General features: G+C 40.5%; 2 protein-coding genes across 3 annotated transcripts; both read left to right on the top strand.

Annotated features, from left to right (window-relative positions):
* The first annotated feature begins 2,516 nt into the window (after positions 1-2,516).
* Positions 2,517-12,905, top strand: LOC121654548 (schwannomin-interacting protein 1-like). Of its 2 annotated transcripts, none has more exons than XM_042008746.1 (7): positions 2,517-2,714; positions 4,403-4,592; positions 6,575-6,645; positions 7,781-7,862; positions 8,084-8,197; positions 8,291-8,408; positions 10,315-12,905. In XM_042008746.1, the coding sequence occupies exons 2-7, from the start codon at positions 4,407-4,409 to the stop codon at positions 10,407-10,409; spliced, it is 666 nt and encodes a 221-aa protein (XP_041864680.1). In that variant the 5' UTR covers positions 2,517-2,714; positions 4,403-4,406; the 3' UTR covers positions 10,410-12,905. The 2 variants fall into 2 exon arrangements, with proteins under 2 accessions (XP_041864680.1, XP_041864679.1); XM_042008745.1 differs by having other exon boundaries at positions 7,781-7,880.
* Positions 12,906-19,060: 6,155 nt separating this feature from the next.
* LOC121654547 (P2Y purinoceptor 3) lies at positions 19,061-27,350 on the top strand. The gene is made up of 2 exons (XM_042008744.1): positions 19,061-19,588; positions 25,128-27,350. The coding sequence occupies exons 1-2, from the start codon at positions 19,158-19,160 to the stop codon at positions 26,014-26,016; spliced, it is 1,320 nt and encodes a 439-aa protein (XP_041864678.1). The 5' UTR covers positions 19,061-19,157; the 3' UTR covers positions 26,017-27,350.
* The last annotated feature ends 488 nt before the right edge of the window (positions 27,351-27,838 follow it).

Genomic DNA, 27,838 nt, shown 5'->3' with positions numbered 1-27,838 from the left:
GACCTCTGGACCAGGTCTGGACCAGGTCTGGACCACATGACATCTGACAAGGCTGAAACTGATTCTTTGCTGCTCAAATAAAATGTTCAGAACTAGTTCATAATTTTACACACTGTGCAGTCAGGTTGGCTAACAATGAGTTTTATTTTACACATGATGCTGAGTTAGCTTCTTCCTTTGCAGCGTTGGTTTGTAAAATGTAAATAAATATGACCTTTGTGCTCCTGTTTGCAGAAGCTGAGAGCAGCCATGCCAGCAATTTAATGTTGACGCTGTTAGCTTCAGAACTAGTTCTGTTATAGTGATAATGAGTCATGAAGCTAATTTCCACACTATTACAAGTTATTTATGTTATTATATCAAGAAATCAACCATTTTCCCCCTAAATAACTGCCAACTGTATCTGGTTATCACAAAACAATGAGTATTGTATTTTGGGATAACAAGATGAGCATAAGGTTAGCTACAATTGGTAAGAATTTGTGCCAATTAGCTTTATTTAGCGATTATCTAATCCAGTGGGTCACCAATCTAGAGAAGCTAGTCATTAGCCTCTTCAATGCTAACACTAGCATTTACTTGCTAATGGATAGCAGCGAGAGTATGCAAACCAATTGGTAACCAGTTAAGTGAAGCTACTGTTAGCTCTCCAATGCTAACATCAGCAGAGAGCGTATGCAGTCAGTAGAAGTTGTTAGCCTCTCCAGTGCTAATGAACAGCTGGTGTAACTAACGATCCAGTGAGTTGTTTGGCACCAAAATACCTGCCCGAGTGAAATGAGAAGTCACCTTCTCAATGGTTACAGCCTGCCGCTCAGTTATCAGTGCTAGCCTAGGACTGATCACATCAGTACGGTTTCAGATTGGATTTAGCTTCCTGGACATGGACATAGCCACTGCAAGGTGTCCTAAAGTCTTTATCTTGGCCTTTAGACTGCACCTTAACATTCTCTGTGTCTTCTTCTGACCCTGTGATCCAACAGTAGGAAATCTGGGCTCATAAACGTGACGTTCCTCTATATGTTCAGATTCCACATGCTGCCGACACCAGCGTAAAAGGCCTGACGTTGAAGGGCAGTCATAGCAATCAGTACCAGAATTCACTGCTTGGCAGAGACGATTTGGCAAATTTTTCATGTGTTCAAATCACATGCTCAACTCTGCTGCTCATCCCACAAATATGTGTTCTTATTAATGTGGCTGCATTTAGAATAGAATAGAAAATACTTTATTAATCCCTTTGGAGAGTCCTCAGGGAAATTTGGGTAAATGAGAGGCAGACTAGACTTAAAAAATTCCTATTTGATGAATCTTATAACTAGGTGGGTTCAGCCATCTTAGACTGCTGCACCGAGTACTTCCTTCCCTTTTTCCACCTCTCTGCTCTTCAGTGTTGGCATCATTAACTTGTCTTTCTTTTCTTCTCTCTGTTTCCCTGGCTGGAAGCTATGGTGCTTGTTGATCCCTCTTTCCTGTCCTCTCCAGCCCAAGTGCAGGCATTTGGCCGCCCTCTCTGGTTCTGGTTCCGATGGAGGTTTTTCCTTCCTGTTAAAAGGAAGTTTTTCCTCCCAGCTACCGCCCGCTGCCCCATGCAGCTCAGGGTGGCACATTGAATTGAAGTCAAGATTCAATAATGTTTTCTTTATGAATTAAAATGAATGGACTGGCGACCCGTCCAGGTGTACCAGCCTCTCGTCTGCAAATTCTGGGATAGGCTCCAACTTCCCCGCGACCCTAAATTTGGACTAAGCGGTACAGAAGATGGATGAATAAACACAAATTTGGACTACTGTGGATTTGTTTTAACCCTTTAAAGCCCAACCCAAGTAAAAAGGTGAGAAAATTATTTTTTTAACCTGAAGTTTTTATTTGGCCCTTAAACTAAATGTAAAAAATAAAAAAATATGTGATGTAAAAATGATCTTAAATATAAGCATTTATACTTATATAGCGCTTTTATCCAAAGTGCTTTACATGTACGTCACATTCACCCATTCACACACCCATTCACACACCCATTCACACACACATTCACACACCGATGGCAGAAGCTGCCATGCAAGGTGCTCAACCACGACCCATCAGGAGCAATTTGGGGTTTGGTGTCTTGTCAGGGGGCAGGAGACAAGTATCTGATTGTGTTCAACGGGGTTCTTATTAAAGTTTTTACCATAAAGTGATGCAAAATGTCTGACAAACTGTGTATCTGCATTAAACTGCATTAAAGGGTTAAATGGATCACAGTAAATTAACCTGAGAGACTTTGTTATTTGGGGCTGTACAAATGAAGCTGAACTGAATTGAAACAGGCTTTCCAACCTAGATTTATTTCTAAGTCGTGTGTTATAAGAAAGAAATAATGCAACAAACACTGACTTACCCAGTCTTTATCCCAAGTTTACATGTTAAACGGGCAGATGTGTGACAGATGTTAATTACAGCCGTCTGTCCTGCTTCCTTCAGGCCGACGAGCCTCCGAAGTCAAGAGGTTAAAGTGGGAAGAGCGGAAGAGCTGAGGAAGGGGAGGGGGAGGAAGAGGGAAGCTGCTGCCTTCCTCCGTAAGAACTTAAAGCACTTTTAACAAACTCTTGTCAATGTTTCCGTGAAAAGTTGGAAGCTTCGCGACGCGGCAGAGGATCCCGCGGGACGAGGGGAGCCGCGGGGAGGCGAACGGCGACATGTCGGAGCGATCCGGAGCCGTCTGGATGTGACTGGTAGGCGGGTTAAACCCTCCGAGGTCTCCCCGCTGCTGGTAAACAACATGCGGGGACGCGAAGCTCACAGCCCGGAGACCTTCCAGAGATTTAACCTCTTCTGTTCAACATGGATGAATTCAGGATAGATAGATAGATAGATAGATAGATAGATAGATAGATAGATAGATAGATAGATAGATAGATAGATAGATAGATAGATAGATAGATAGATAGATAGATAGATAGATAGATAGATAGATAGATAGATTTACATTCACACGTTATAATTTGATCTTTTTATGAAAACTTTATAATTAAGTTAAATATTGAAACAGCTTACGCTGCTGGGTTGTTGATTATTTAATGAATTAATGATTGTTCCAGCTGACAGGGATTTTCTTTAAGAATTTAATGTACAATAGTCAGCTGAGAGAAAATCATGATCCAGTCCTCATGTCCTCATCTTTGACTTTCTAATATTTTAAAATGGTTTTGATCAGTAGTTAGCCAGCTGTCTGAAGGCCTTAGGTTTTCCGAATTTTCCCTAATTTCCAATCCAGCCCTGGTACTGGATGAGTTCCAGTCCAGCCCTGGTACCCGACCACTTCCAGAGGAACTCAACTGGTTCCGAGCACCGAATCCTTCAGTCTGACAGACAGAAAACAGGATCTCAGCAGCAACAAGGTGATTCCCAAACAGCTGTTAGCTGGAAACTTATCTCAGCATGGAGGCAGAAACTGGACACGTGGAGGACAGAAGAAGAAGAATCAGGACTAAAAACTGTCTACAGCAGAACAGGATCTGAAATCCAGCAAAGACCTGAACCAGGACCTGAGAGATGCATCTGGACCTTCAGCTGATCCATCTACTGTTGGCCGAAGCCTCGTCAGAAATGGTCTCCATGGAAACGTGGCTGTTGGGAAGCCATTCTTAAAGAAGGGAAAAGACTGAGGTAGATCACATGACCCAAGAACTGGACTAAAGATCAGAGGAAACAGGTCTGATGGAAGGATGGATCCTCCCCAGAACCCAGACCTCAGCGGGTCTGATGGAGGGACGGATCCTTCCCAGAACCCGGACCTCAGCAGGTCTGATGGAGGGACGGATCCTCCCCAGAACCCGGACCTCAGCGGGTCTGATGGAGGGACGGATCCTCCCCAGAACCCGGACCTCAGCGGGTCTGATGGAGGGACGGATCCTCCCCAGAACCCGGACCTCAACATTATTGACACAGTGTGGGATCATTTGGACAGAGAAGGGAACAAACTTCAGAAACAACTTCAGAAAAGAACTTTTTCTGGAAAGTCCTTCAAGGATCCTGGAAAACTGTTCCTGAAGACTACTGAAAGATGTGTCAGCTTCTCTAAGAGGGCCAGTGAAGCTGCTCAGACCAGATTTTCAGGTTCTGGATCCAGGATGGTACAACATGTTGAATCTCTGCAGCTGTTTTCTTGTTTTCCTGGAAAAAGAAAGAAACGAGGCTTCTGAAAGTTAAACATGAAAAATAATAAAACACACAAGTTAAATTTAACAAATTAAACAAACAACAAGCAGATGATGAGTTGACAGTAACAGGAAGTTGTTGGTTTAGTTATTGATTGGTTGGTTTATAAATTCCTGCTCACGTCAGTTTGTATTGTTGTTTATTACAGATGTTTATATTTATAATGTTGTTTCATCTCTTATTATGTTTTGTTGTTTACAAGGAGCATGGAAGGAGAGAAAGAGACGGCTGAGGAGAAGGAGGAGGAAGAGGAGGAGAAGGAGCTTCATCATCAGACGGTGGTGGCGTCCTCTGCAAACTCCCAGGGTCTTCCCATCATGCACTGGGAGGATCTGAGCCAGCGGATTGCTGAGCTGGAGAAACAGGAGCAGCAGAGGAGGGAAAGGACAAAGGTCAGCCGTGGAGAATCAGGCCTTCGGTCTGCTCGGTTAGCTGCGAGACTACGTTTCCCATCAGCCCGCTGGGCTTCCTGCTTCAGCCCAACCCTCAAGCCGACTTTCACCAATCAGAGCTTCAGATTCCGCAGAACGCTCCACAGCGTATCCATAACCTCCTTCCAATGGTTCAAATTCAATTTTATGCACTTTTTATTGGAAAAGAAAAGAAAAATGTAAAATTTTATTATTTTTATGGTCAAAGTTTTAAATATCAGAGCAAAAACATAAAGTATCATGATGATTATTGTAATATTATCTATCAGAACAGCTGAGATTTGTCACTTTTTTATTTAAACTTTCAGTTAAACTTTTAGTTTCAGACCAAAGGATGAAAATCTGAATTTAAATTCATTTTTAAAGATGATGATGATGATGAAGCTTGGTGGGTTTTGCGGAGCAGACGATTAAACTGAGACCAAGCTGACAGCAGATCAGCAGATTACTGGCCCACGCTGCGTTTAGGGAAAGTCAGAAACGACAAGTTGTATCTTGAAATGAACAGGTTTGATTTATTTAATGTTACATTTCTAAATCATGAAAAGTGGAACTGAAGTAAATATGAGAAGGAAGAAAACAAACTGGTTCCTGTGTTTACAGACAGGGAAGATGATGTTTATCTCTGTCAGACAGAGAAGATAAAAACAGACGAGGACAGAAAGTTCACGTTTCTGTTTTGTTGTAGTTTCCTCAGGCAGAGGAAACAGCCACACGTCTGACACTGGGGATAACTTCTCTGGGGTCCCAGATCTCCCTCAACACCCTCAGCATGAACATGAACCGGAATATTGTGGAGAAGTGTTATGTATTATCACAGAACCCTGGTCTGACCCCAGACATCAGAACCCTGGTCTGACCCCAGACCATCAGAACCCTGGTCTGACTCCAGACATCAGAACCCTGGTCTGACCCCAGACCATCAGAATCCTGGTCTGACCCCAGACCATCAGAACTGGGCTTTTGAACTTTTTGCTAACAACTATCTAGGGGCTTCTTTTGCTCCTTCTAACAAACATCTGGAATACTGATCGGTCTGACCAGAGTCCAGGTCTCCAGTGTGTGGTGGTCCGCCCCTGATTCCTCCAAGTCCAGAGAAGTCGAGGCTGACTCTGGAACCCTGGACCAAGTTAACATGCATCTTCTTTTCTGCTCAGTAAAGTCTGAAGAGACGTCTGTGAACTCTGGACTGTAGAGCTGGTGACGGTTTCCGTGGTAACCCTTTTTAATGTGGGTTATCAGCTGGGGATGATGATGGTTCTGGATGAAGGTCCATCTGAGGGATCAGAGACCTGAATTCAGCGGAAAACCGGTCTGGCTTAGTGTTGATCTCTGGTCCTTTTTCACACTGAAATTCTTCCTGATCAACGAAATAGTTTAATAATATCTGACTGTAGAGGAGGAACGTGAGAATCCTTCAATCTGTCTTTGAGCTTCTTTGTTTGTAAACTGTTGTGATTTTCTGGTGATCCTCTGTAATCTCTTTCATAGACGCTGCTGTAGTTCTCAACATGAGAAGAAAATGGTTCTGGAAGAAGTTATTAGTCATGAATTATGTTTTAACTGAACGTTGAAACAGAGCAGGTGGAGACCAAACACAGCTGATAGATCTTAAGGCTTCAGATGGACGGTGGGGGTGGTGGATGATGAGGAAAGATTGCATCTACATTTACATTGCACTCATTTGCACAGCTTTTCCTTTTAACGTTGTACATTTCCTATTTAGCGGTTTTATTTAATTGATTCTGAAAAACACACTCATCACATCTGTTTGGAAGGTGGTGACAGGTTTAAAGAATGAAACAGAGATACGTCTCTCAGGACTCTTTAACGTCTTCATCGGCTTCTCCAGCGGTCCGACCGTGTTGTGCTGTAGATGTGCAGACAGAAAACTCCAGAATTTCCTAAAAACGTGAACTAATCTGAGCTCCTTCCTCCTGTAGAGGCTGACGGGGCTGAGGATGGAGGAGGAAGATGCGGAAGACGTGCAAAGGTGTCGAGTTGTCTCATCACGGTAACAGTGTCACAGTTTTACTTTATTCATCTTCAGTTTATATATATGTATATATATATATATATAACTACTATATATATATATATATATATATATAGTAGTTATCTTTATTTTTGGTCTTTTGCTGCATTCAGCTTTTGTTCCACCAATTAAATTTTAGTCCTGTACACATCTTCTTTATTTTCCAAAGAAAAAATTCGTACTTTAATCCTCTGTGTTGGAGTTAATACTGAGCTGTAGTGGATTTAAAACAAACAAAAACAGAAAGCATAAATAATGTGGTCGAGTTTGACTCGATGCCTCTGAGGTTGTCTGATGTTTTACTGCATTACTCTGTCAGCTTTCCTGCTCCTGCCTTCAACCCTTTTGGGTCATTTAGAGGACAAAAAACTCCTACACAAAAACTGTAATAAAAATATGAGAAATATATTTTTCCACTTCTTTTGCTCATACCTTTCAATAAACTCAAGTCATTTTCAAAATCAGCAAATATGTAATTATTAAAGTTATTTTAACGCTTTGAATGCCAATTTCATGACACAATGTCACAGTTTAATGTAAAAACAAAAAAATCATGGAATCAAAATAGGTATTTAAAGGGTTAAAACAATGTGAATAATGGCATATTTGGTATTTTTTACTAGGACTGAAGTTGATTGAAAGGTTTGAGGAAAAAAAAAGTGGAAAAATATAAATCTGTAATCTTTTTATAGAAGTTTTAAGGAGAGGACACTTTTGACCACTAAGAACCTGAAAGGGTGGTAAATGAAAGTTTGAAATTGGAATTTCAAACTTCTTCAAGAGAAACGTTTTCTTACAAAAATCCATCTGATCTGGTGAAACAACCAAAATGAGCCAAAAATGAGGAGAAAAAGACCTGAAAGGACAAAAAGTCAATAAACACCTACAAGAGTTAAATCATTAAGTTGGCCTTTTAAAAATGTTGTATTTATTTCAGTAACCATTTAATCGTGAGACTTCATAAAACAGATATTGATAATATGTACCAGAAAAAAGGAAAAACGTTGATGAAACATCCTGAAACTAAACATAAGTGTGTGAATCTCTTTAACGATTGACAGTAAACACAACACATCTGTAAACCGCTGGATCGACACAAACTGTTTGTTTCCAGATTTCACAACCACAGAAACCTGCAGCTGTGCTTCATCAACGACAGTGACAGCGAGGAAGAGGAAGAGGAAGCCGACAAAAAGGTCTTCACGTCTCTGCTGGTCAGGCTGAGGGACGACAACAGTCTCCATTTAAACATCAATCAGATCACTTGCTGCCTTAGTCTGAGGAATTAAAGAGGCTGGATTATATGTTTGAATAATTAACGAAAGAATGATCAAAATTATTATTTTTAGACCTTTCTGGAAGTTTTATTTGTTAACTTCTTAACTTAAATACACTTCTGACCTTACGGGGATCCCAGGTTCCCATGGGAACAAGACACAACGGTTGCCATGCCGCCGGGCTGAAACAGGAAGTGGCCACTGCTCTGAGAGTGCTGAGAGACAAGCTGCTGGCCGAACAGAAGGAGGAGCAGGTAAAAGAGGCGGAGGGTACGGAGGCAACAGAGATCAGCTCTGACTGGGACTGAAAGCTGCTCGCTGTGTGTGTGTGTGTGTGTGTGTTGCAGTGTCTGGCCGGCAGCAGCCATGTGGCCGAGCGGAAACATCTGGAACCCTGGCAGCTGCAGGAGTCTTCAGTTCAGCAGCTCACCAACACGAAAGCTTCACTTCAGCAGGAAGTTCATGGTACGTCTGAAACCCAGATCTCCTCTTCCAGGTTCTGTGTGACGATCTGATGAAGCTTACTCTGAAAACTTTATAAGGAAGAGAAAGTTTTCCGTTTTTATCTTACTCTGAAAATGGTTTGATTTTATTCTGAAGAGTCGTTTCTGGTACTTTATACAGAAGAAAGAGTCAGAGACCAGTAGAACACTATTTTACATATTATGCTGCATTTCTTTTTATAAATGGCTTAATTCTTAATAAGAAACGATACTGAGCAGTTAAATAATTCAGTCATGAAAATGAATAGAAACCAGAGTTTATTTAATAAATCACATACAAATGCAGCACAAACAGTAAAGCAGCAACATTGTGATGCCGTTTTTGATTACAGTAAATCTCTTCTTCTGCAGACTAATTACAGCACTACGCTTCACCTCAGTGGGTATTAGCATGTTATGTTAACGTCTAACAGGCTGCGTGCCCCCGTGGTCGGGTCATCAGCTTCTTCCAGACAGCCCCTTTTTTGCGAGAGAATGTAAAGGATAAAAATCTCCCCGCGTCCCCGGGTGGTCTACATATTATCAGCTGATGATCAAAGACTGAATATAAAAGATGACACAGAAACAGTCTAAGGTCAAGCGTTTACGTTTAGTTACACAGGTTTGTCATGGCTGCAGTGTGGCAGAGTAGGAACCCGTTTGACCAGATGTAAAGTCTCAGGGTCGATAGTTTAGAAGATAATAGGACACAGTGTTCTTTCTGTGGGGTCCTTATCTACCATCTATATAACAATGAGCCAAACACTAACCTCCTCCATGTTTATTTATTTTGTTTACATCCTACAAATTCACCATCTGTCAGCTGGAGTTGGTTTAGTGAGGGTAGCAGGTAAATAGTAGCAGGAATAACTGGAAATGAGGAAAAAGTGGAAACATGGAAATAGTTTCTGTTGTGTGTTTGTTTCAATAACAATATTTTTTCTCCTGAAAGCCAAGACTTGAGAGAACGATGAGATGAGAAAAGGTTTGGTCACTGTTGATCTGTGTGTTATTTCTACAAAGTTCTGTTAGTAATAAATTCTGCTTTCTTCTTCTGGTCGACCTTTATGCTGCTACATCTATTCATACATTCATTTTACATCATTTTACCTCCCAATCTGACAGCTGAGGCTGGAAACATCACGTCTGATGCTGACTGGGATTTTTACATAAAATAAGAAAAACAAAACACAGAACAGGAGGACCAAAAATAGCAATAAATGGCTTGGAGTTTTAAGGGTTAACACAACTAGTTATACTAATTAATTCAGTGCCAAAGTTAGCTTTAACTCTCTAGCATCTGGACACTTTAGGCTGTATCAGTGTGGTTCATGACGGCTGCATCCATCTTTTATCATCTAAAGTTCATTTTCCTCACTAAAGGCCTATTTATGCTCTACGCAAAAGACAGATATGGAGCATTTCGTCCGTCTTCTGTGTCAATTACGTGCGTAATTTTGTCTGTTTATGGAGCCCTTGCAGAGCCGTACATTGACGGAGGAAACTGAGTAGTACCACCAGAAACCATGGGGCAGTGTTGAGCAGTGTAGCTGATATACGACCAGCAAAGGGAACAAAGGAGAAGAAGAAGCTGGGACGTATTTAATGTCCTCTCAGACCACCACCGTCTACTGCACTGTCTCTTATGTCTCTTTCGGAGAATGTCCATCTTCACGGTCTCCATCGTCTCCATGTTTATTTTCTGAAATTGACGTCTGAATTCAGAGGTGAACTCTGAACTCTGCACTGCCCCCTGGTGGAAGTATTTTTTGCTAACAACTATGACAATGTAAAGGACGTATGCAAGTATGAGAGCACGGAGGTACAGACAGTTCAGAGAGTTCAGTAAACTGCTGCAGAAACTCATCATTCTATCTTTTATTTCTCAGCTCTGAGCTCTGAACTCGTGGCCCAGCTGTTGGTTCGAGACCAGCTGAGGACGAAGCAGGACGCCATGCTGCTGGACGTGCAGGACCTGACCTAACCACAGCACCACACTCCGGGTCCGTCCGTACAAACTCATCCGAGCCGCCATGTTCCTTCCACGCCACCGTGGACACCAGGACACTCTGGGACCAGTTCGAGCTGTGGGTTCCTGCCTGTCCAGAGGTTTACTCCAAAACTACCAGACTAATTTATCAAGCCGACACATCACAGCCAACTAAGGGGGAGATTTGGGACAACTGGATGATGCTCTGACAACGAGACGTGCAGAAATATGGAGAGAAAGTTCCAGAGTTGGTTTATGTTGACACAACGGTGAAATGATGGCAGGAATTTCTGCTTCAGTGAAGAAGCTCAGGTTTCTGAGAGTTTGGGGAAAACAGATACCAGTTAGCATGTTCATCAGATGGACAGGAGACATTTCTTCAAACCGCTCTCAGCCTTTTAAAATCATTGACTTGAAAAATGAAAACCTCGTTGGTTCATATTTTTATTTCCCACAGTCCAGAGGATGATCTCTTATCATACAGATCATTTTAATCAGTTTTGATCATCTACAACCTTTTAACTACAGCAGATTCCTCAAAGAGCAGAAGACAACGGTGTCAACCGCAGAGATTCATAGACCTGTTTTATCCGAGATATTAAGCTCAACAATCAGCCCTAAACGCAGCGTTTAGGACGTCTCAGTGCTCTTATTGTTCAATGAGAAAATGCTTGGATGTTAAAGTATATCTGGACAATCATTGGACATTTAAGGCCATGTCCTCATGGCAACAGAACCGATTTTGGGATGTGGTACCTATGCCAGGCCTGTAGGTGGCGCTGACATGAAACATGCTTACAAATTCACGTATGTTAAGTTTGCAGGTGTAGGAGAAGTTGGGGCAAGGCATCATCGGTTCAGGAAAGCTGCGTTTGGGTGGTAAAGACAGAAACAAACAATGGCTTTTTCAGATTTATTCACTTTGAGACTCAAGCTTCCAAACCGCCGAATCCACATAAACCAAATGCCCAAACAGTGAAAAATACTGAAGCAGAGATCCACTTAAACTCGTTTCTGTGTAGACGTGGTCTAAATGTGATCAATCAGACCTTCTCAGCTCTACTGAAGCTGATTTTCCATGTTTTTTATATTGTTGAAATCTAAATTTCATCCTGACTTAAAGTTCCCGTTGAGTAGCTAATTGAACGTACAAATTTAAATTTCAGAAAAGCGAAATATTGTATTTCATGGCAGGTTTTCTGAAGGTTGTTCCTCTGCGAGGACAGAGAAATTTACTTTTCTCAAAATAGCGACAACAAGAACAAAGTTCGTCCTGTCTAGGACATTTTATACTTAGAAATCTGGTCCACCAGCAGGGGTCTGAGCGGGATGGTGTTTATCTGCCGTACATGATGTGTCGGCATGGCCGTTTCTAGCCGTTTGAGAGCCATAAGCATGTTCGCTTAGTGGGGCCCCCCAAACACACACCTTCTCTGCTGCCCTCCAAACAAGATGATTCATATTTACCAGTGCAGTTGCTTTTATTTACTAAGTAGATACTCGCCATTAACCCTCAGGCATCAGTATAATTTATTACCCTCTTAAGTCATTATGGATAAAAAATTCTACTTTCAAAGAACTGCTTTAAAACTTGACTAATTAATATTTTTTTCTGCCTTTTTTGGCATATATTTATTAGAAAATCTGAAGCCAATCTCAAAACTACCAAATATTCAATTTTTGTTATTTTTAGGATTTTAACCCTTTAAATGGCTATTTAATTACTCGATATCACTGTTGTCCTTACCTTTAAAGAAAACAATCCTAATAAGTCACATTAAAAACATTTTCTGATATTACAGAATATAATTATGCATTCTGTAATGTTAGGGTTTCATTTTCTAGATAAATAGAAAAAAATTGTTTTTTATTGCTCAGCTCTAAAATCAGCTCCATTACAGGCCTGAGCCTAAAGCACTGTTAGCTAAATTATAATTTGTGGTGAGACTTTCTTATTAAGATTTGTGCCATATGCACTAATGATGATGATGGCCAGATTAAGAGATAAAAATTTGGCCAAGTAGACAAAAATATTTGTAATGATGAACAAAGTATAATATTCTCTTAATATTCTTAGAGTTCCAGATACAGATCAATATCAGCAACAGTTTTGCCAAATCATTTTAAAATAATAAAGTTAAACCTAAAAAACCCAAATTAAAATAACAAAACTACAACAATGCTCCCAAATATTAAATGGATAAATCAAATTTACCACCGCCATAATAAACTGAGTTTTACAGAGTGTCATTGAACATGTCAGAAGCTACTGATTGATAGTAGTATAACATTTATACTCCCAATTTAAGGCTTGAAAACTGTCAGAAACTTAAGAAATAAGGAGAATAAAGTGATTTTTGGAGATTTGCTTCACTGTTGTGGCAAAGCACCTACACACCCAAAATCCTCCCCCCAGATAATACCAAATTCGTGTTTTTATGATCTGAGTAATAACTTTATTATTTATGCATTAAAAATGTATTCATTCATTCCACAGATTAATCTCTTTGCATTAATGTGTTTTGACAATGCTATTAAAAAGTCTCTATCGATATCGGCGATACTAACCCTTTATTTATTAATTATTCGTATTTTCTGACTGGCCTGACCAGCTGTTCCTCATGGAAAACCTGATATAAAATTTTGCTTTCTCCATCTTTTCTGCATTAACCACACTAGCATCAAGTTGTCAGAAAAAGTTCTTTCCAGATGATGTGTCGAAACAAGCTGTGAGAAAACAAAAAGATTCACTTCTTTTCTGGGAAAGGAAACATATTTCCCTGTTTATCCAGTTAATCCCTTAAGATGGACTGAATGAAAAAAAAGTCTGTGAAAGGAGGAAATCTTAAATTATAACGTGATGTTTTAGGCATGTGTGAACAAGAAATACTTTTACTAAAGAGTGTTGGAGTTTTGTCTTTCTGATGTGTTCAGTGTTGTGAAGCCAGTGGGAGTATTCGATCATTTCTGACAGAGAAGATGGCGGTAGTTCGTCCGAAGTCGTTTACGTAGTTTAACCAAACCAGAGGAGCACTTTGATGCCCACAACTGGTTCAGGTTTGAGTGGTTCGGGTATCAAGGTATGCTCAAAAATAATCCATTTATGAGTTTCTTTCTTTTTTTTTACTTTACAGAAACATATTTAGAGACATACAGAAAGATTTAAAATATTTTTAAGTCAGATCCAGAAAAAAACAAACAAACAAAAAAAACTTATTAAGCTGCTGCAAATTAGGGGCTCTAACTTATCTAATTTAAGTTTTATTGTGTTTATTATTTGTTGTAGGAAAAAAACAATACACTCCTGCAGTGTGTGTAGCAAGATAACTGATATCTTGATATTTAGATTTATATTATTTTCTTGAAAGCAAAAGAGAAATTGCAACAAAAATTGTTTTGTCATGTTTCAGAAAATCTAAAATAGAAAAATTCAATTAAAAAAAGGTAAATTTCTGTTCCCCCGCAATTTTCTAAATCAATCTGAAAAATGTTTTCAGGACCAAAGTTTCCTGTCAAAGTTTTCAGGTAATTCTTTCTGTGAACTGAATTTTAGTTAAAGTCGCTTGTTAGGGTTAATTTATCATAAAAACACATAAACGAAAACATGTTTTGTGGTTCCTCTTTCAGGTACAGTCATTGATTAAGTTATCATTGTTTACTATCAATACAAGGGAATAATCCACTTATTTTTGGCAACTATTTGTGATGACATGTAATATTGCTGTTGTTTTTTTGTTTTCTTTTTTTTTGTTCATTTGTTTTTTTTCACTGTCTAAAACATAAACATTTGTAACGAATCAATGAATAAATTTATAGAAACCATTTGACTGCAGCGGATTACCTTTGGTTTTTACACAAATATTTAGGTTATTTAAAATTAGCTGTGCCTTCTAGTTACTGCAGCAGAAGCTGTTATTTACATGGAGGTGAGAAATTTGTGTTAGCGACTTATTTTCACATAAAGTAAAATGAGAATGAGAGTAAAAAAAAAGCAGTTTGCTGAATTTGAGGGATATAATAATTCAAAGGTGTTGAAAAATGGTTTTATTGCCACTGTGACTTCAAGAGTATTTATAATTGTATTTAAAAATGTATATATATATATATATATATATATATTCATTCTCTTGACCGCTTATTCCATATGGGTCGCGGGTGAGCTGGAGCCTATCCCAGCATTAACAGGTGAGAGGCAGGTACACCATGGAAAGGTCACCAGTCTGTCGCAGGGCCAACACAGATAGACAAACAACCATTCACACACACACACTCACTCCTAGGGAGAATTTAGAATAACCAGTTAACCTAACATGCATGTCTTTGGACGGTGGGAGGAAGCCGGAGAACCCGGAGAGAACCCACGCATACACGGGGAGAACATGCAAACTCCACACAGAAAGGCCACCGCCCTCAAGGTTCGAACCTCCCCCCAGCCGAGATTCAAACCAGCGACCTTCTTGCTGTGAGGCTGCGGTGCTAACCACCACACCACCGTGCAGCCTAGTATATATGTATAATTAATATAGTTCGCTATATTGTAATTTTATATTTATATATATATATATATATAAATATAAAATTACAAATGTAATTGATGTGCATTAACTCAAAAACATTTTGAGAGCAATATGTTTGTTATATACGTTGCAAATTTTTTTTTAACATAACTAGCTTCTGCTTTGCTCAAAACCTAATTTCTTTAATAACTATCACATAAAATATAACTGTTCTCATGACTTGACAGCTCAAGTGGACTAAAGCTTTTTGTTCTTTTTCTTCTCTTTTCTAAAAACAAATCTTGTTGGCCCAGAGCTAATGCTAACTTTTGCCTCTTGAGGACATGATGTCAAATTATTTCTTCTAGCATACTGTTGAGGCTTGTTAGCTAGCTCAATGAGTAAATTAACTCATTGGACTGTAAATGAGTGCGGATAAAGATAGACAAATGGAAAATAGAAATTTATTGCTGACAAAATGTATTTACTGTTGTTAATAGTGGATGTAGCTGTTCAGTCATAAACTTTTAAATCTTCTCACATTAACAGAAAGACTTTAGGAAGTAATGAAGTCTTGTTCTCTGTAACTTTATAAACTTCTTTGTTATCAAGAAATTTTTTATTTTCTGATATTGCTTTTGCTTGATAACTAGCTGGATAAGTAAATTAACCTGTTGATCACCATAGGTACCTTTTCCACTTAGCTAACATTTTAGCTAGCTATAAGCTAGCTTATGCATTCCTTGTGTTGAGTAACATTTTAACTAATAACTAGCTTATGGGTTCCTCGTGTTTGTCAACATTTCAGATAATAGGACTAGCTTATGCTTTTGCCGTGTTAGCTGACTTTTTACCTAACATAACTAGCTTATGCTTATCTCATTTTAGCCAACATCTTAGCCAACCTCAAAGACCTAATTAAATAGAAAATTTCTCATAATTTAACATTGCTAGTTTTTTCCACTCCCTTCTTCTAAAAATGAAAACCTTGTTGGTTCTGAGCTAATGCTAGCTTTTGCTTCTCAAGGACATAAAGTCAAATTATTTGTTAAACATATTTTTTAGGCTTGTTAGCTCAATAAGTAAATTAAGTTGAACTGGATCTTAGCACAAATAAAGATTGATCACTATGAAATATTTAATCATTGCTAACTAAATTTTCTATTGGTAATATAGGATGTAACTTTTCATTTAAACAAATAATTCATCAACTGAAATTTTCTCAATTTTAGGAAAGTTGCTCTGAAGTGTTGTAAATCTCTCTGTTCTCTTAAAACAATTTCTTTTTGCTTAGTTTATAAGCTAATTGGAATTTCGACCCTGGCTCTCTTGATTGGGCAATATCATCACACTTGTAGGCTAACAATTATTTTAAGAAATCCTCTCGAGTTGCTCCCTTGAACAAAATTGTTTGTGCTGCAATCGCTAAACTGTCCAGTTATCATGGATGACTCTCACAGTCGTTTAAGGTAAACCCATTTGTTCTTTGCAGGTACCACTTTTTAAGAAATATTTGTGATTGTTCATCCTAAAATCAAAGATAGTGTATCTTTTTTGTCAAAGATAAAGTCATCGTATGGGTTTAAAGAGGGTTTCTGTCAGTGTTTATTCCTCTGGTACTTTTGCACTGCTGGACCACCAGTTGTGTTTTTGCATTTGATAACTATTAACCCCACTGTGTGTGTTCACACCATGGAGGAAATCTTTTGACATGTTTTGTAAGTTCCATGCTGAGGAGTACAATGTATGAATCAAAGCTGATGATGATGATGATGGATGGAGCAGAGGGGGCGGGGTTTAAAGTGGACGAAGAGGAGGGGCTGATGTGTTCAGTCCGTTCACTTTCTAATTAAAGCCTCAGATGAGGAGAGCCAGACTGAAGAGAAGAAAACCAGAAGGTGAGATATTTCATTTTTTTTAAAGCGGATCCATACAGCTGCTGAAAACTAGTTAAAATGTGATTACTGTTTATTCCTTTATATATTTAACTTTTTGATGCTTTTTTTTCTCAGGATTTCAGAAAAAAGTGTTTCACTCTGGTTTCTTAAGGAAAATTAGTTGCATGTTAACATTTGTTAGTGTTTTTTATTGTTTGTTTTGTAGTATTTTATTGAATCAAAACAAACGTGAGTGGATCGGTTAGTGGTTTTTAGGAGCCATGTGTAGGAGCAGAAAAAGGGCAGTGATGCACCAACAAGATCAAAATTCAAACTTATCGAAAATTCAACTGAAAACCAAATGTGTTGTCTTTTTAAGCATTAAATATGTATTTCTTTTAATTAAACCTCAGCAGATTCTACTGTGTTTTAACATCATGAAGCTGCACTGTGAGTGCCTCCTCGTCCTTCTCCTCCTCTGCAGTCCTTGTATTGGGTTTCATTCCTGCAGTTCTGAGTGAATGAGCGCTGATCAATTATTTACAGAGAAGCTGAAGGTCAGGGGAGAAAGTCCTGAGAGACCCTCGAGCCCCAAAACAGACACGTCTGCACCACAAGTTCACCAACAAAACCAGACAAGAACAGACTGGGAGGACGACGAGGATGAGGAAGAGGTCCACTTCTGATCCAGGTCAATGTGAAATACTAGAAGGAATTTGTTCAGACACATTGATCATATTACCAAAAATCCGGAACAAGTCTAGCTGTGACATGTTCTCTAAAAGAGAGGCGATGAATGAATGGAAGCAGTTACTTAACGAGAGAAAAAGATCTTTCATCATTCTGTTTTTCAGTGAGAATATGAAGCAAATAATTAAATTTGAACTTAAACTCCCAACATTTCCATCCCTTCCATAAACAGGTTAAAACTGCGAAGATAAGTGAATCAATATGTTCTAAAACAAAGTTCTTAAAAAATAAAATAGATCTGTTGGGTTGTTGTGTTAGCATCGTAACGTTTTTTTAAAAGCAAAGTACTGATGATGATGACGGAACGTTTGAGAAGGTGGTTGAGATGTCTGGATGAGCTACACCAACATTTTTCTTTTGGATATGATATTAATAACTTACCTGGAGAGAACCTATGCATACACAGGGGAACCTCCCACCATCCAAAGCCAAGCATGTTAGGTCAACTGGTCATTCTAAATCCTCCCGAGGAGTGAGTGGTTGATCTGTGTTGGTCCTGCGATGGACTGGTGACCTGTCCAGGTGTACCTGTCCAGGTGTACCCACCTCTCACCTGCAATACTGGGATCGACTCCAGCTTCATTTTCTTAAATTGAAAGACAAAAGTGCCCAAGAACCTGCTTAAAATCATCATCATTATTACTAACGCTAGCATCATCGTGACATCTTATAGGCTGTACCATCATCATGTGATGCATTTAATTCGCATATACTTTTATCACCTAAAATCTCACACGTGAAAACAAATTGCACATTGACACATTAGTATCACGGTATTTTTAATAAGTAGTCTGGCGTGCAAACCGTGTGTCTGATGGATCCCTCATACCATCTTCCCAGTTAGCCATAAATAGCACACAGTGTTCTGGACAAGCCTGTTAATGACCCGTTCATTCGAGCCAGGGGGGAACATCTAAAACCTGCAGGACTGTGGCCCTTGAGGACCAGGGATGGGGATCCCTACCGTAGCTGCTGATGGAAAATTCTGGTTTTGCAGTAATTTTTTTCCATTGAAGTGGATCTTTAGTGGGTTCAGTCATAAAAATCCCAAACTGAAACCCTGCCAGGGTCTATTTTCGTTACGGAAATTAGACCCAAATAAAACCCAATTTGAATCTGATCTGGTTGTTATTTTCTGTTCAAGGTGCAGTTTTCTCCAGAACACCTCGGCACAAACTGATCCCATAACCTGACACAGTTGTTCCAAATCCCCTAAACCCTGACCCGAACGCTCCAGCAGCTGGAACTGGTCACGGCGCGGGTGGATGGAGGTTTCCGGAAAGCTGCGTTAATGATTCAAGGGCTAATGGAGCGAGACGTAGTGTTCATCAGCAGAACACGCCGGTAGGACATTCTACATGAGCTCCACCAACTAATGACCATGTTTTCTTTGTTCCCTCTGTTACAGAGATATGGATCAGTTCACCAAGAACAGACAGACAGACAGATAGATAGATAGATAGATAGATAGATAGATAGATAGATAGATAGATAGATAGATAGATAGATAGATAGATAGATAGATAGATAGATAGATAGAGTGTGGAGGCTGCAATGATGCCAGAAGAACCTGAACCGATCCACTGCTGCCACATATAACCCAAGCTCAGAGGTTGATCATGGTGCTGAGCCGAGCCTCCAGCACCACTTCACCCATCAGCTTGCTGGCGGTGGCGAGCACCTATCCCAACGCCTCCTCGCCTCTACCTTCATCGTCCTGCAGCATTGATGAATCCTACAAGTACATCTTCCTGCCTGTCTGCTACTCGCTCACCTTCGTCTTCAGCCTCACCCTTAACTCGGTGGTGCTGCTGCGCTCGTGCTGCCACCACAGCAGTGGTGGGCGGCGCTGGAACACCTCCCTGATCTACATGGTGAACCTGGCCACCACCGACCTGATGTACGGCCTGTCGCTGCCCTTCCTGGTGGCGAGCTACGTGATGAGGGATCATTGGATTTTCGGAGACTTCATGTGCCGCCTCGTACGTTTCCTCTTCTACTTCAACCTCTACTGCTCCATCTTCTTCCTCACCTGCATCTCTGTACACAGGTAGGACTCCCCGAGTTCATCACTACCGCCATCTTTTTATCTTTGTTGTGGTAACCCTTAAAACTTTAAGGTAATTTTTTTGCTATTTGTGGTCCTCAAGTTTTCTCACCTAAACCAGCATGAAGACCCTGAAGCTTTTAATCCCAGTATAAACCAGTGTGTGGCAGCTTTGAATCCCAGTATAGACCAGTCTGTAGCAGCTTTTAATCCCAGTATGAACAAATTTGTAGCAGCTTTTAATCCCAGTATAAACCAGTGTGTAGCAGCTTTTAATCCCAGTATAAACCAGTGTGTAACAGCTTTTAATCCCAGTATAAACCAGTATGTAGCAGCTTTTAATCCCAGTATACACCAGTATGTAGCAGCTTTAAATCCCAGTATAAACCAGTATGTAGCAGCTTTAAATCCCAGTATAAACCAGTCTGTAACAGCTTTTAATCCCACTGTAAACCAGTCTGTAGCAGCTTTTAATCCCAGTATAAACCAGTCTGTAGCAGCTTTTAATCCCAGTATAAACCAGTCTGTAGCAGCTTTTAATCCCAGTATAAACCAGTCTGTAGCAGCTTTTAATCCCAGTATAAACCAGTATGTAGCAGCTTTTAATCCCAGTATAAACCAGTGTGTAACAGCTTTTAATCCCAGTATAAACCAGTCTGTAGAAGCTTTAAATTCCAGTATAACCCAGTCTGTAACAGCTTTTAATCCCAGTGTAAACCAGTCTGTAGCAGCTTTTAATCCCAGTATAAACCAGTCTGTAGCAGCTTTTAATCCCAGTATAAACCAGTCTGTAGCAGCTTTTAATCCCAGTATAAACCAGTCTGTAACAGCTTTAAATCCCAGTATAAACCATTCTGTAGCAGCTTTTAATCCCAGTATTAATCAGTCTGTAACAGCTTTAAATCCCAGTATAAACCAGTCTGTAACAGCTTTTAATCCCAGTGTAAACCAGTCTGTAGCAGCTTTTAATCCCAGTATAACCCAGTGTGTGGCAGCTTTAAATCCCAGTATAAACCACAGTATAAACCAATCTGTAGCAGCTTTTAATCCCAGTATAAACCAGTCTGTAGCAGTTTTTAATCCCAGTATTAATCAGTCTGTAGCAGCTGTTAATCCCAGTATAAACCAGTGTGTAGCAGCTTTTAATCCCAGTATAAACGAGTCTGTAGCAGCTTTTAATCCCAGTATAAACCAGTCTGTAGCAGCTTTTAATCCCAGTATGAACAAATTTGTAGCAGCTTTTAATCCCAGTATAAACCAGTGTGTAGCAGCTTTCAATCCCAGTATAAACCAGTGTGTAACAGCTTTTAATCCCAGTATAAACCAGTATGTAGCAGCTTTAAATCCCAGTATACACCAGTATGTAGAAGCTTTAAATCCCAGTATAAACCAGTATGTAGCAGCTTTAAATCCCAGTATAAACCAGTCTGTAACAGCTTTTAATCCCACTGTAAACCAGTCTGTAGCAGCTTTTAATCCCAGTATAAACCAGTCTGTAGCAGCTTTTAATCCCAGTATAAACCAGTATGTAGCAGCTTTTAATCCCAGTATAAACCAGTGTGTAACAGCTTTTAATCCCAGTATAAACCAGTATGTAGCAGCTTTTAATCCCAGTATAAACCAGTGTGTAACAGCTTTTAATCCCAGTATAAACCAGTCTGTAGAAGCTTTAAATCCCAGTATAAACCAGTCTGTAACAGCTTTTAATCCCAGTGTAAACCAGTCTGTAGCAGCTTTTAATCCCAGTATAAACCAGTCTGTAGCAGCTTTTAATCCCAGTATAAACCAGTCTGTAGCAGCTTTTAATCCCAGTATAAACCAGTGTGTAACAGCTTTTAATCCCAGTATAAACCAGTCTGTAGCAGCTTTTAATCCTAGTATTAACCAGTATGTAGCAGCTTTAAATCCCAGTATAAACCAGTATGTAGCAGCTTTAAATCCCAGTATAAACCAGTCTGTAGCAGTTTTTAATCCCAGTATTAATCAGTCTGTAGCAGCTTTTAATCCCAGTATAAACCAGTGTGTAGCAGCTTTTAATCCCAGTATAAACGAGTCTGTAGCAGCTTTTAATCCCAGTATAACCCAGTGTGTGGCAGCTTTAAATCCCAGTATAAACCACAGTATAAACCAATCTGTAGCAGCTTTTAATCCCAGTATAAACCAGTCTGTAGCAGCTTTTAATCCAAGTATAAACCAGTATGTAGCAGCTTTTAATCCCAGTATAAACCAGTCTGTAGCAGCTTTTAATCCCAGTATAAACCAGTCTGTAACAGCTTTAAATCCCAGTATAAACCATTCTGTAGCAGCTTTTAATCCCAGTATGAACCAGTCTGTAACAGCTTTTAATCCCAGTATAAAACAGTCTGTAGCAGCTTTTAATCCCAGTATAAACCAGTCTGTAGCAGCTTTTATTCCCAGTATAAACCAGTCTGTAACAGCTTTTAATCCCAGTATAAAACAGTCTGTAGCAGTTTTTAATCCCAGTATAAACCAGTCTGTAACAGCTTTAAATCCCAGTATAAACCATTCTGTAGCAGCTTTTAATCCCAGTATTAATCAGTCTGTAACAGCTTTAAATCCCAGTATTATCCAGTCGGTAGCAGCTTTTAATCCCAGTATAAACCAGTCTGTAGCAGCTTTTAATCCAAGTATAAACCAGTCTGTAGCAGCTTTAAATCCCAGTATAAACCATTCTGTAGCAGCTTTTAATCCCAGTATAAACCAGTCTGTAACAGCTTTTAATCCCAGTATAAAACAGTCTGTAGCAGCTTTTAATCCCAGTATAAACCAGTCTGTAACAGCTTGAAATCCCAGTATAAACCATTCTGTAGCAGCTTTTAATCCCAGTATTAATCAGTCTGTAACAGCTTTAAATCCCAGTATAAACCAGTCGGTAGCAGCTTTAACTCCCAGTATAAACTATTCTGTAGCAGCTTTTAATCCCAGTATAAACCAGTGTGTAACAGCTTTTAATCCCAGTATAAACCAGTGTGTAGCAGCATAAAGGCCGACCGGAACAACAGAAACTATTTCCATGTTTCCACTTTTTCCTCATTTCCAGTTATTCCTGCTACTATTTACCTGCTATCCTCACTAAACCAACTCCAGCTCAGCTGCTTTGTGGCGCCACCGTGCATCAGAAACGTCTTCTTGGCTTTATTCCAGCCATAGAGGAGCATTATTTTTCTTCTTTTCACACACACATAGAACTTTCTGCTCACTGGTTGATCTTTGGCTGCTCCTGATTGGATGTTACCGTCAATCTAAGCTCTCTGATTGGTGGAAAGTCTGACAGGAAGTGGCTTCATCATCATGTCCAGGTCTAAATAGAGGTCTCTTAGCAACATAGTAGTGATGGTGATGTTTTTATGATGAAATGTGATAAATAATGCTGTTATCATGGATCATGGTGGATTTACCAGATAGAGTCTCTGAATAAAACTACATTTAGTGGCTGGATTGTAAACCTCCTGGACGGGATAGAAATGCTGGAAAACTTCTGTATCAGCTGAAGGGTAGCTATCCATCATAGTTCCACCACTCCTGGTGGTGGAGGAGAGACCTCGGGGAGATTTGCTGGAGGTTTAAGGGTTAACCTTCATCACTATCGATGCATGTCTCAACGTTATGATTCTCGCTCATAAACAGTTCCGTTTCCGTCCAGTTTAACAGAATTCTGGGAGTTCTGAGTTATCAGGTGGATTTTTAGAATGGAGGCCATACAGAGTGGTCCACTCGGTTCTCCATCTGCATTAGAAACTGTTCCTTTTTGTTTTATAACAAAACCTTTAAATTAGATTTCAGATCCTTTCCAGTGTTTCCACTTCTCCGTTATGGGAGGAGTTAAATGTTCTTTCACATTAACAAACTATTCAAGTACACGCCAAACTCCTCCCCCTCTCAGGAACATTGTCATGTACATCATTTCTGTACAGCCACTGTTACGTGTTCAGGTATTTTCCTGGTAACGTTAATTTTTGACGACTGTGAACTTTGATTTGATCACAGAACAGAAGTTATGAAACGTCAGCTTCTACAGACGTTGAGCCAATCAGAGGCGAGAGAACGCTGAAGTTGAGGTTTAACCTACAAATGTGCAGAGTTTAGTACCAAAGCTGAAAAACTGCTGACCAACCGGAAGACTCAACTCAACCCAGTTCCTGAGGCCGCAAAGTTCTTCCAGGGCTGGAGGGTTAAAAATGGCTGAAAAACAAACAAAACAAAACGGGGTCCTTGTGTATTCAATTATGTACTAAAGAAAAACCAAAATAAACCATTAAATGACACAATGACATTCCACTTATTCTTTTGTAGCTTTGTCTCGAGGTTTTAGAGGTTTGTCTAAAATCATGCGATTCCTCAAAAAGATAGGAATAGTTCAGGGTTCGTCAACAATCAAAGGCTCAGGGGGGGAAGGGACATCCAGCGTTATCCTGCTCACCTGCATACAGGCTATGAAGAGCCTCCATTTTCCAGTCTGTTACCAGATTTTTCTTCATTAGTGCTGCATCAGTGATCTGTCTCCACCACATCTGTTAATGTAATATAATCAGAATACTACGGTGGCTGGGAAGTGCAAAACCTCATTACGCTGAGTGAAACACTTTTACAACTTCAAGAAACACAATCACAAAGAAATGACCCGGTGTTACACCTAAATCTGGGACCCATCAGAATCTGTGACCACAGGGGGCGATGGTGTACATTTCTCTGCATGTACGTCTCAGAAGACGAACAAAGTCTTGAAAACACTGTACTTAATTCTGAGTTCATTAAGGTTGAGTAAAGTCTCACATTCTGGTGGCTGTCAGAGATGCTGACCTCTGTGAGGGTCACATTATACTAGAGGAGTCCAGACTAAAGGGGAAACCTATCAGAAATGGTGACATTTATCACCTCATTAGTGTAAGACTTACATGCAGAGAAATGTACACCATCGCCCCCCCCCCCCCCCCCCCGCGGTCACGAATTCTGATGGGTCACAGATTTTGGTGTAACACCGGCTGGGTCAAATCTTTGTAATTGTGTTTCCTGAACTTGTAAAAGTGTAAAGTTGCTTTGTTGTCGGTAAAAGTGTTTCAGAAATGTATTTAGAACTTTGTAAAAGTGTTTCACGTTTTGTACGTTTTTTTTTTCTGAAATGTAAAGTTGTTTAGCTTTTGGTATTTTTTTGTCAATGTAAACATGGTTTCTATGACGTAAATGTGCATCACGAACATGTAAAAGTCCTTCACTCGATGTAATGTTGTTTTCCACTTCCTGGCCACCGTAGGACACCCCCTATTATAAGCTTTATGTAGTCTCCTCGCTGTGACCCTTTCACACCTGTCATTAAAAATATGTTCAGTACGCTGTATTTCTCCATGTGTGTGAATAAACTAAACTGAACTAAAATGGAACCTCCTCCTCAGCAGCAGGTCAGTGGTCACCTGACAAGTTCTTTCTCTGTTATCTGGCATCTCTAAATCCAGAAACCTGTTCTCCGTGAATGAAAGAGATGACCGTGTTGAACTTGAACTTACCACAGCTCCTTTGTTCTCAGGTATCTGGGGATCTGCCATCCAATGTGGACCATCACGCTGGAGAGCAAGCGGGTGGTGAAGGGGATCTGCGCGCTGGTGTGGGTGGTGGTCTTTGTACTCACCTGCCCCATCTTCCGGTTTGCCCAGACAGGATATGTTATGCGAGGAGTCACCGTGCCTGTGGGCTCTGAAGGGATGAGGGGCGGCGGGAATCGGACCGAGGAGCGGTACATGAACTGCTGGGACGACGCCATTGATAAGGAGTTTGCCAGCTACGTCCCTTATGGCATCGTCCTCCACCTGCTGGGCTTCTTTGTGCCCTTCGTTGTAATTGCCTGGTGCTACTCGCATGTGGTCCGGACAATATTCCAGACCCTGCGCTCTCCACCCAGTTCGATAGAGGGTGGTGAGGATGGTCCGGTGGGGGACGCAGCAGTTGAAGGTGTTCGAGATCGAGAGAGAACCTCCGTCTCCATCTCTGGCTCCCAGTACTCGCACTATATCCGGCGGCGTCGGAAATCCATAAAAACCATCCTAACCATCACGCTGCTGTTTGCACTCTGCTTCCTGCCATTTCATGTGACTCGGACGCTTTTCATGCTCCTGCGGCGGGGGCAGCTCGGCGGGTGCAACGCCATGAAGACCGTTTCCATCTGCTATAAGGTCACCAGGCCGCTGGCCTCCTGCAATGCCTGGCTCAACGCCCTCCTCTACTTCCTGACAGGGGATAAGGGCGCCCCTTGCTGCTGGCCAGCAGAACGCACTGTCCGCCGACACCGCCGCAACGGCTCCCTCTGGTGGCCGCTGACGATACTGAAGAAGGACGGAGTGGGGGAGGAAGAGCAGGAGGAGAGGGTTGAGGGACAGACGCGAATAGAAAATGAATCCAAGTCTTCAAGGGTCGTCTGAGTGTTGCTAGGACACAAGCGTCATTATCAGCCAAGTTTCCATCCAAATACTCAAAGAAAGTAAATGAACAAACATTTCTGTTCATCACTGTGAGAATACCTGAAGTTTGGTGCATCAGCAGGTGGAGAAACTGAATCTGCCGTCTACCATTGATCCTTCCACAAACACCATTTCTTAGTTTCCTCAGCGGGTATGAAAGCCTGTCCCAAGAAAAGATGGGGAGAAAATTCTATCTTTTAAATCTAAAGTCTTTATTTGGCTCTACCAAAATTTATATAAAAATATCTTTTTTATATTTTTTTGTATATTTACAGTTTGATTACTGTGTAATGTCAACGCAATTGTAGTGCAAAAGATATCCAGCAGGTGGTGGTATCAGATTCTGTACAATGGGGTTTTCCACAGTTTTTACCATAAAGTGATGAAAAACGTATCAGAAACTGTCACGAAGCCCTAAAATAATCTTGAGATGAAGATCGTCATCTATCAGTGTAGGGATGTCATTAAATTACACGTTTAATCGCAGGATTGATTATTCATAAAGATTTTTCAATATTGTGACTTTTCATAAAAGAAATTAACTCATATTAATCATAATAATCGTAAAACTGTGATTACTTCTTTGGCTATAATCGTACAAAGAAAGTCTTTCACTGTTACATCCCTAGCTCAGCGTGGAGCTGCTCACTCAAACTTTTTGTTAAAGACAATTTATTTCAGTTTAATTTTAACTCGGACCGAAACTGCGTCTCAGATACTTCATTAGAAAATAATCTACGAATCTACAGAACCAGACCTGTCACATGTTCGTACCCTGAAATCCTTCCAACATGGCCTCCAACCCACCGCCGTGACACTCTGAGTAAACCGACCACCAACCAGGAGACTTCAGGCTAAGAAAAAAAGTTTATGTCACGTTACCCTGACGCCCGTTCGACCCGCCTACAGTCAGATAGTTTTCAGATGTAGATCTTAAGTTTTCACTGGAATGTTTCTAGCTTCCAGAAATCTTCTGAAAATTCTTGTCCACCAAAGTCAGGATGAACCACAACTCTCTCATCCTCTTTACTCTCGTCCCAAACACAGCTGAAGGTTTTCAGGTCATCATGGTGTCCGTCTGTTTGACTTCCTGTCGGTGGGAATTGTTAAACATGTTATAGTTTCCCGCTGAAACAAACTGTGACCCATGCTGTGTGAAACTGCATCAACTACAGCAGGCGGCGTCTTCATGTCTTCTCTGACCAGCGCCACCAAGCTCCAGGTGTTTGTTTACAGGTAAATAAAGGATGGGGGAGGGCTGGAAATGATCGTTGCGAAGGTCAGACCTGACCATGAATCCTGTCGTTGTGCCTGAGCTTCTTCACGTTTGTTGTTGTTGTTGTTTTGGAGCTCAGCTCAGTCTCATATATGTTGTGTGTGTGTGTGTGTGTGTGTGTGTCTTGATGATGTGTGGCACTCTGTGTGGATTAAACCTTGTTGATCTCAGCTCTCAGTGTTCCTGACTTGTTCATGGTTAACTATGCGAGGATCCGTTGTCCCTGGCTAATCATTAACCAAGTCATCTCTCTGTGTTTGGATGGTTTACATCCGATCCGTCTGACCTGAACCAGAAACCTCCTGAGGTCCAACGAGGACGAGGACTGAGTCGTCTTCCTGCAGGTCTTCACCACATGACGGTGCACTTCATCCTGAGGGACACAGGAAGCCTATTCCTGAAGCTGAGATATTTTGCTTTTTAAATTCTCAACCTCCAGTTTAATAAACGGTATTTTCCTCCCGCGGGACGCAGCTCAGGTCTTCTGTAAACCAGGTTTAGTTCAGG

Source organism: Melanotaenia boesemani, chromosome 15 (assembly GCF_017639745.1).
Source record: "Melanotaenia boesemani isolate fMelBoe1 chromosome 15, fMelBoe1.pri, whole genome shotgun sequence".
Taxonomy (NCBI): Eukaryota; Metazoa; Chordata; class Actinopteri; order Atheriniformes; family Melanotaeniidae; genus Melanotaenia; species Melanotaenia boesemani.
The sequence above is the reverse complement of the archived record's forward strand: the minus strand, read 5'-3'. Positions and strand labels throughout refer to the sequence as shown.

Excerpts from the sequence above, each read along its gene's own strand:
- LOC121654547 (XM_042008744.1), top strand. The coding sequence starts at position 19,158 with ATGGTGCTGAGCCGAGCCTCCAGCACCACTTCACCCATCAGCTTGCTG. Across the intron at positions 19,589-25,127 it reads ACCTGCATCTCTGTACACAG|GTATCTGGGGATCTGCCATC; the intron begins GTAGGACTCCCC and ends CTTTGTTCTCAG.
- LOC121654548 (XM_042008745.1), top strand. The coding sequence starts at position 4,407 with ATGGAAGGAGAGAAAGAGACGGCTGAGGAGAAGGAGGAGGAAGAGGAG. Across the intron at positions 4,593-6,574 it reads AGAGGAGGGAAAGGACAAAG|AGGCTGACGGGGCTGAGGAT; the intron begins GTCAGCCGTGGA and ends TTCCTCCTGTAG. Across the intron at positions 8,409-10,314 it reads ACTTCAGCAGGAAGTTCATG|CTCTGAGCTCTGAACTCGTG; the intron begins GTACGTCTGAAA and ends TTTATTTCTCAG.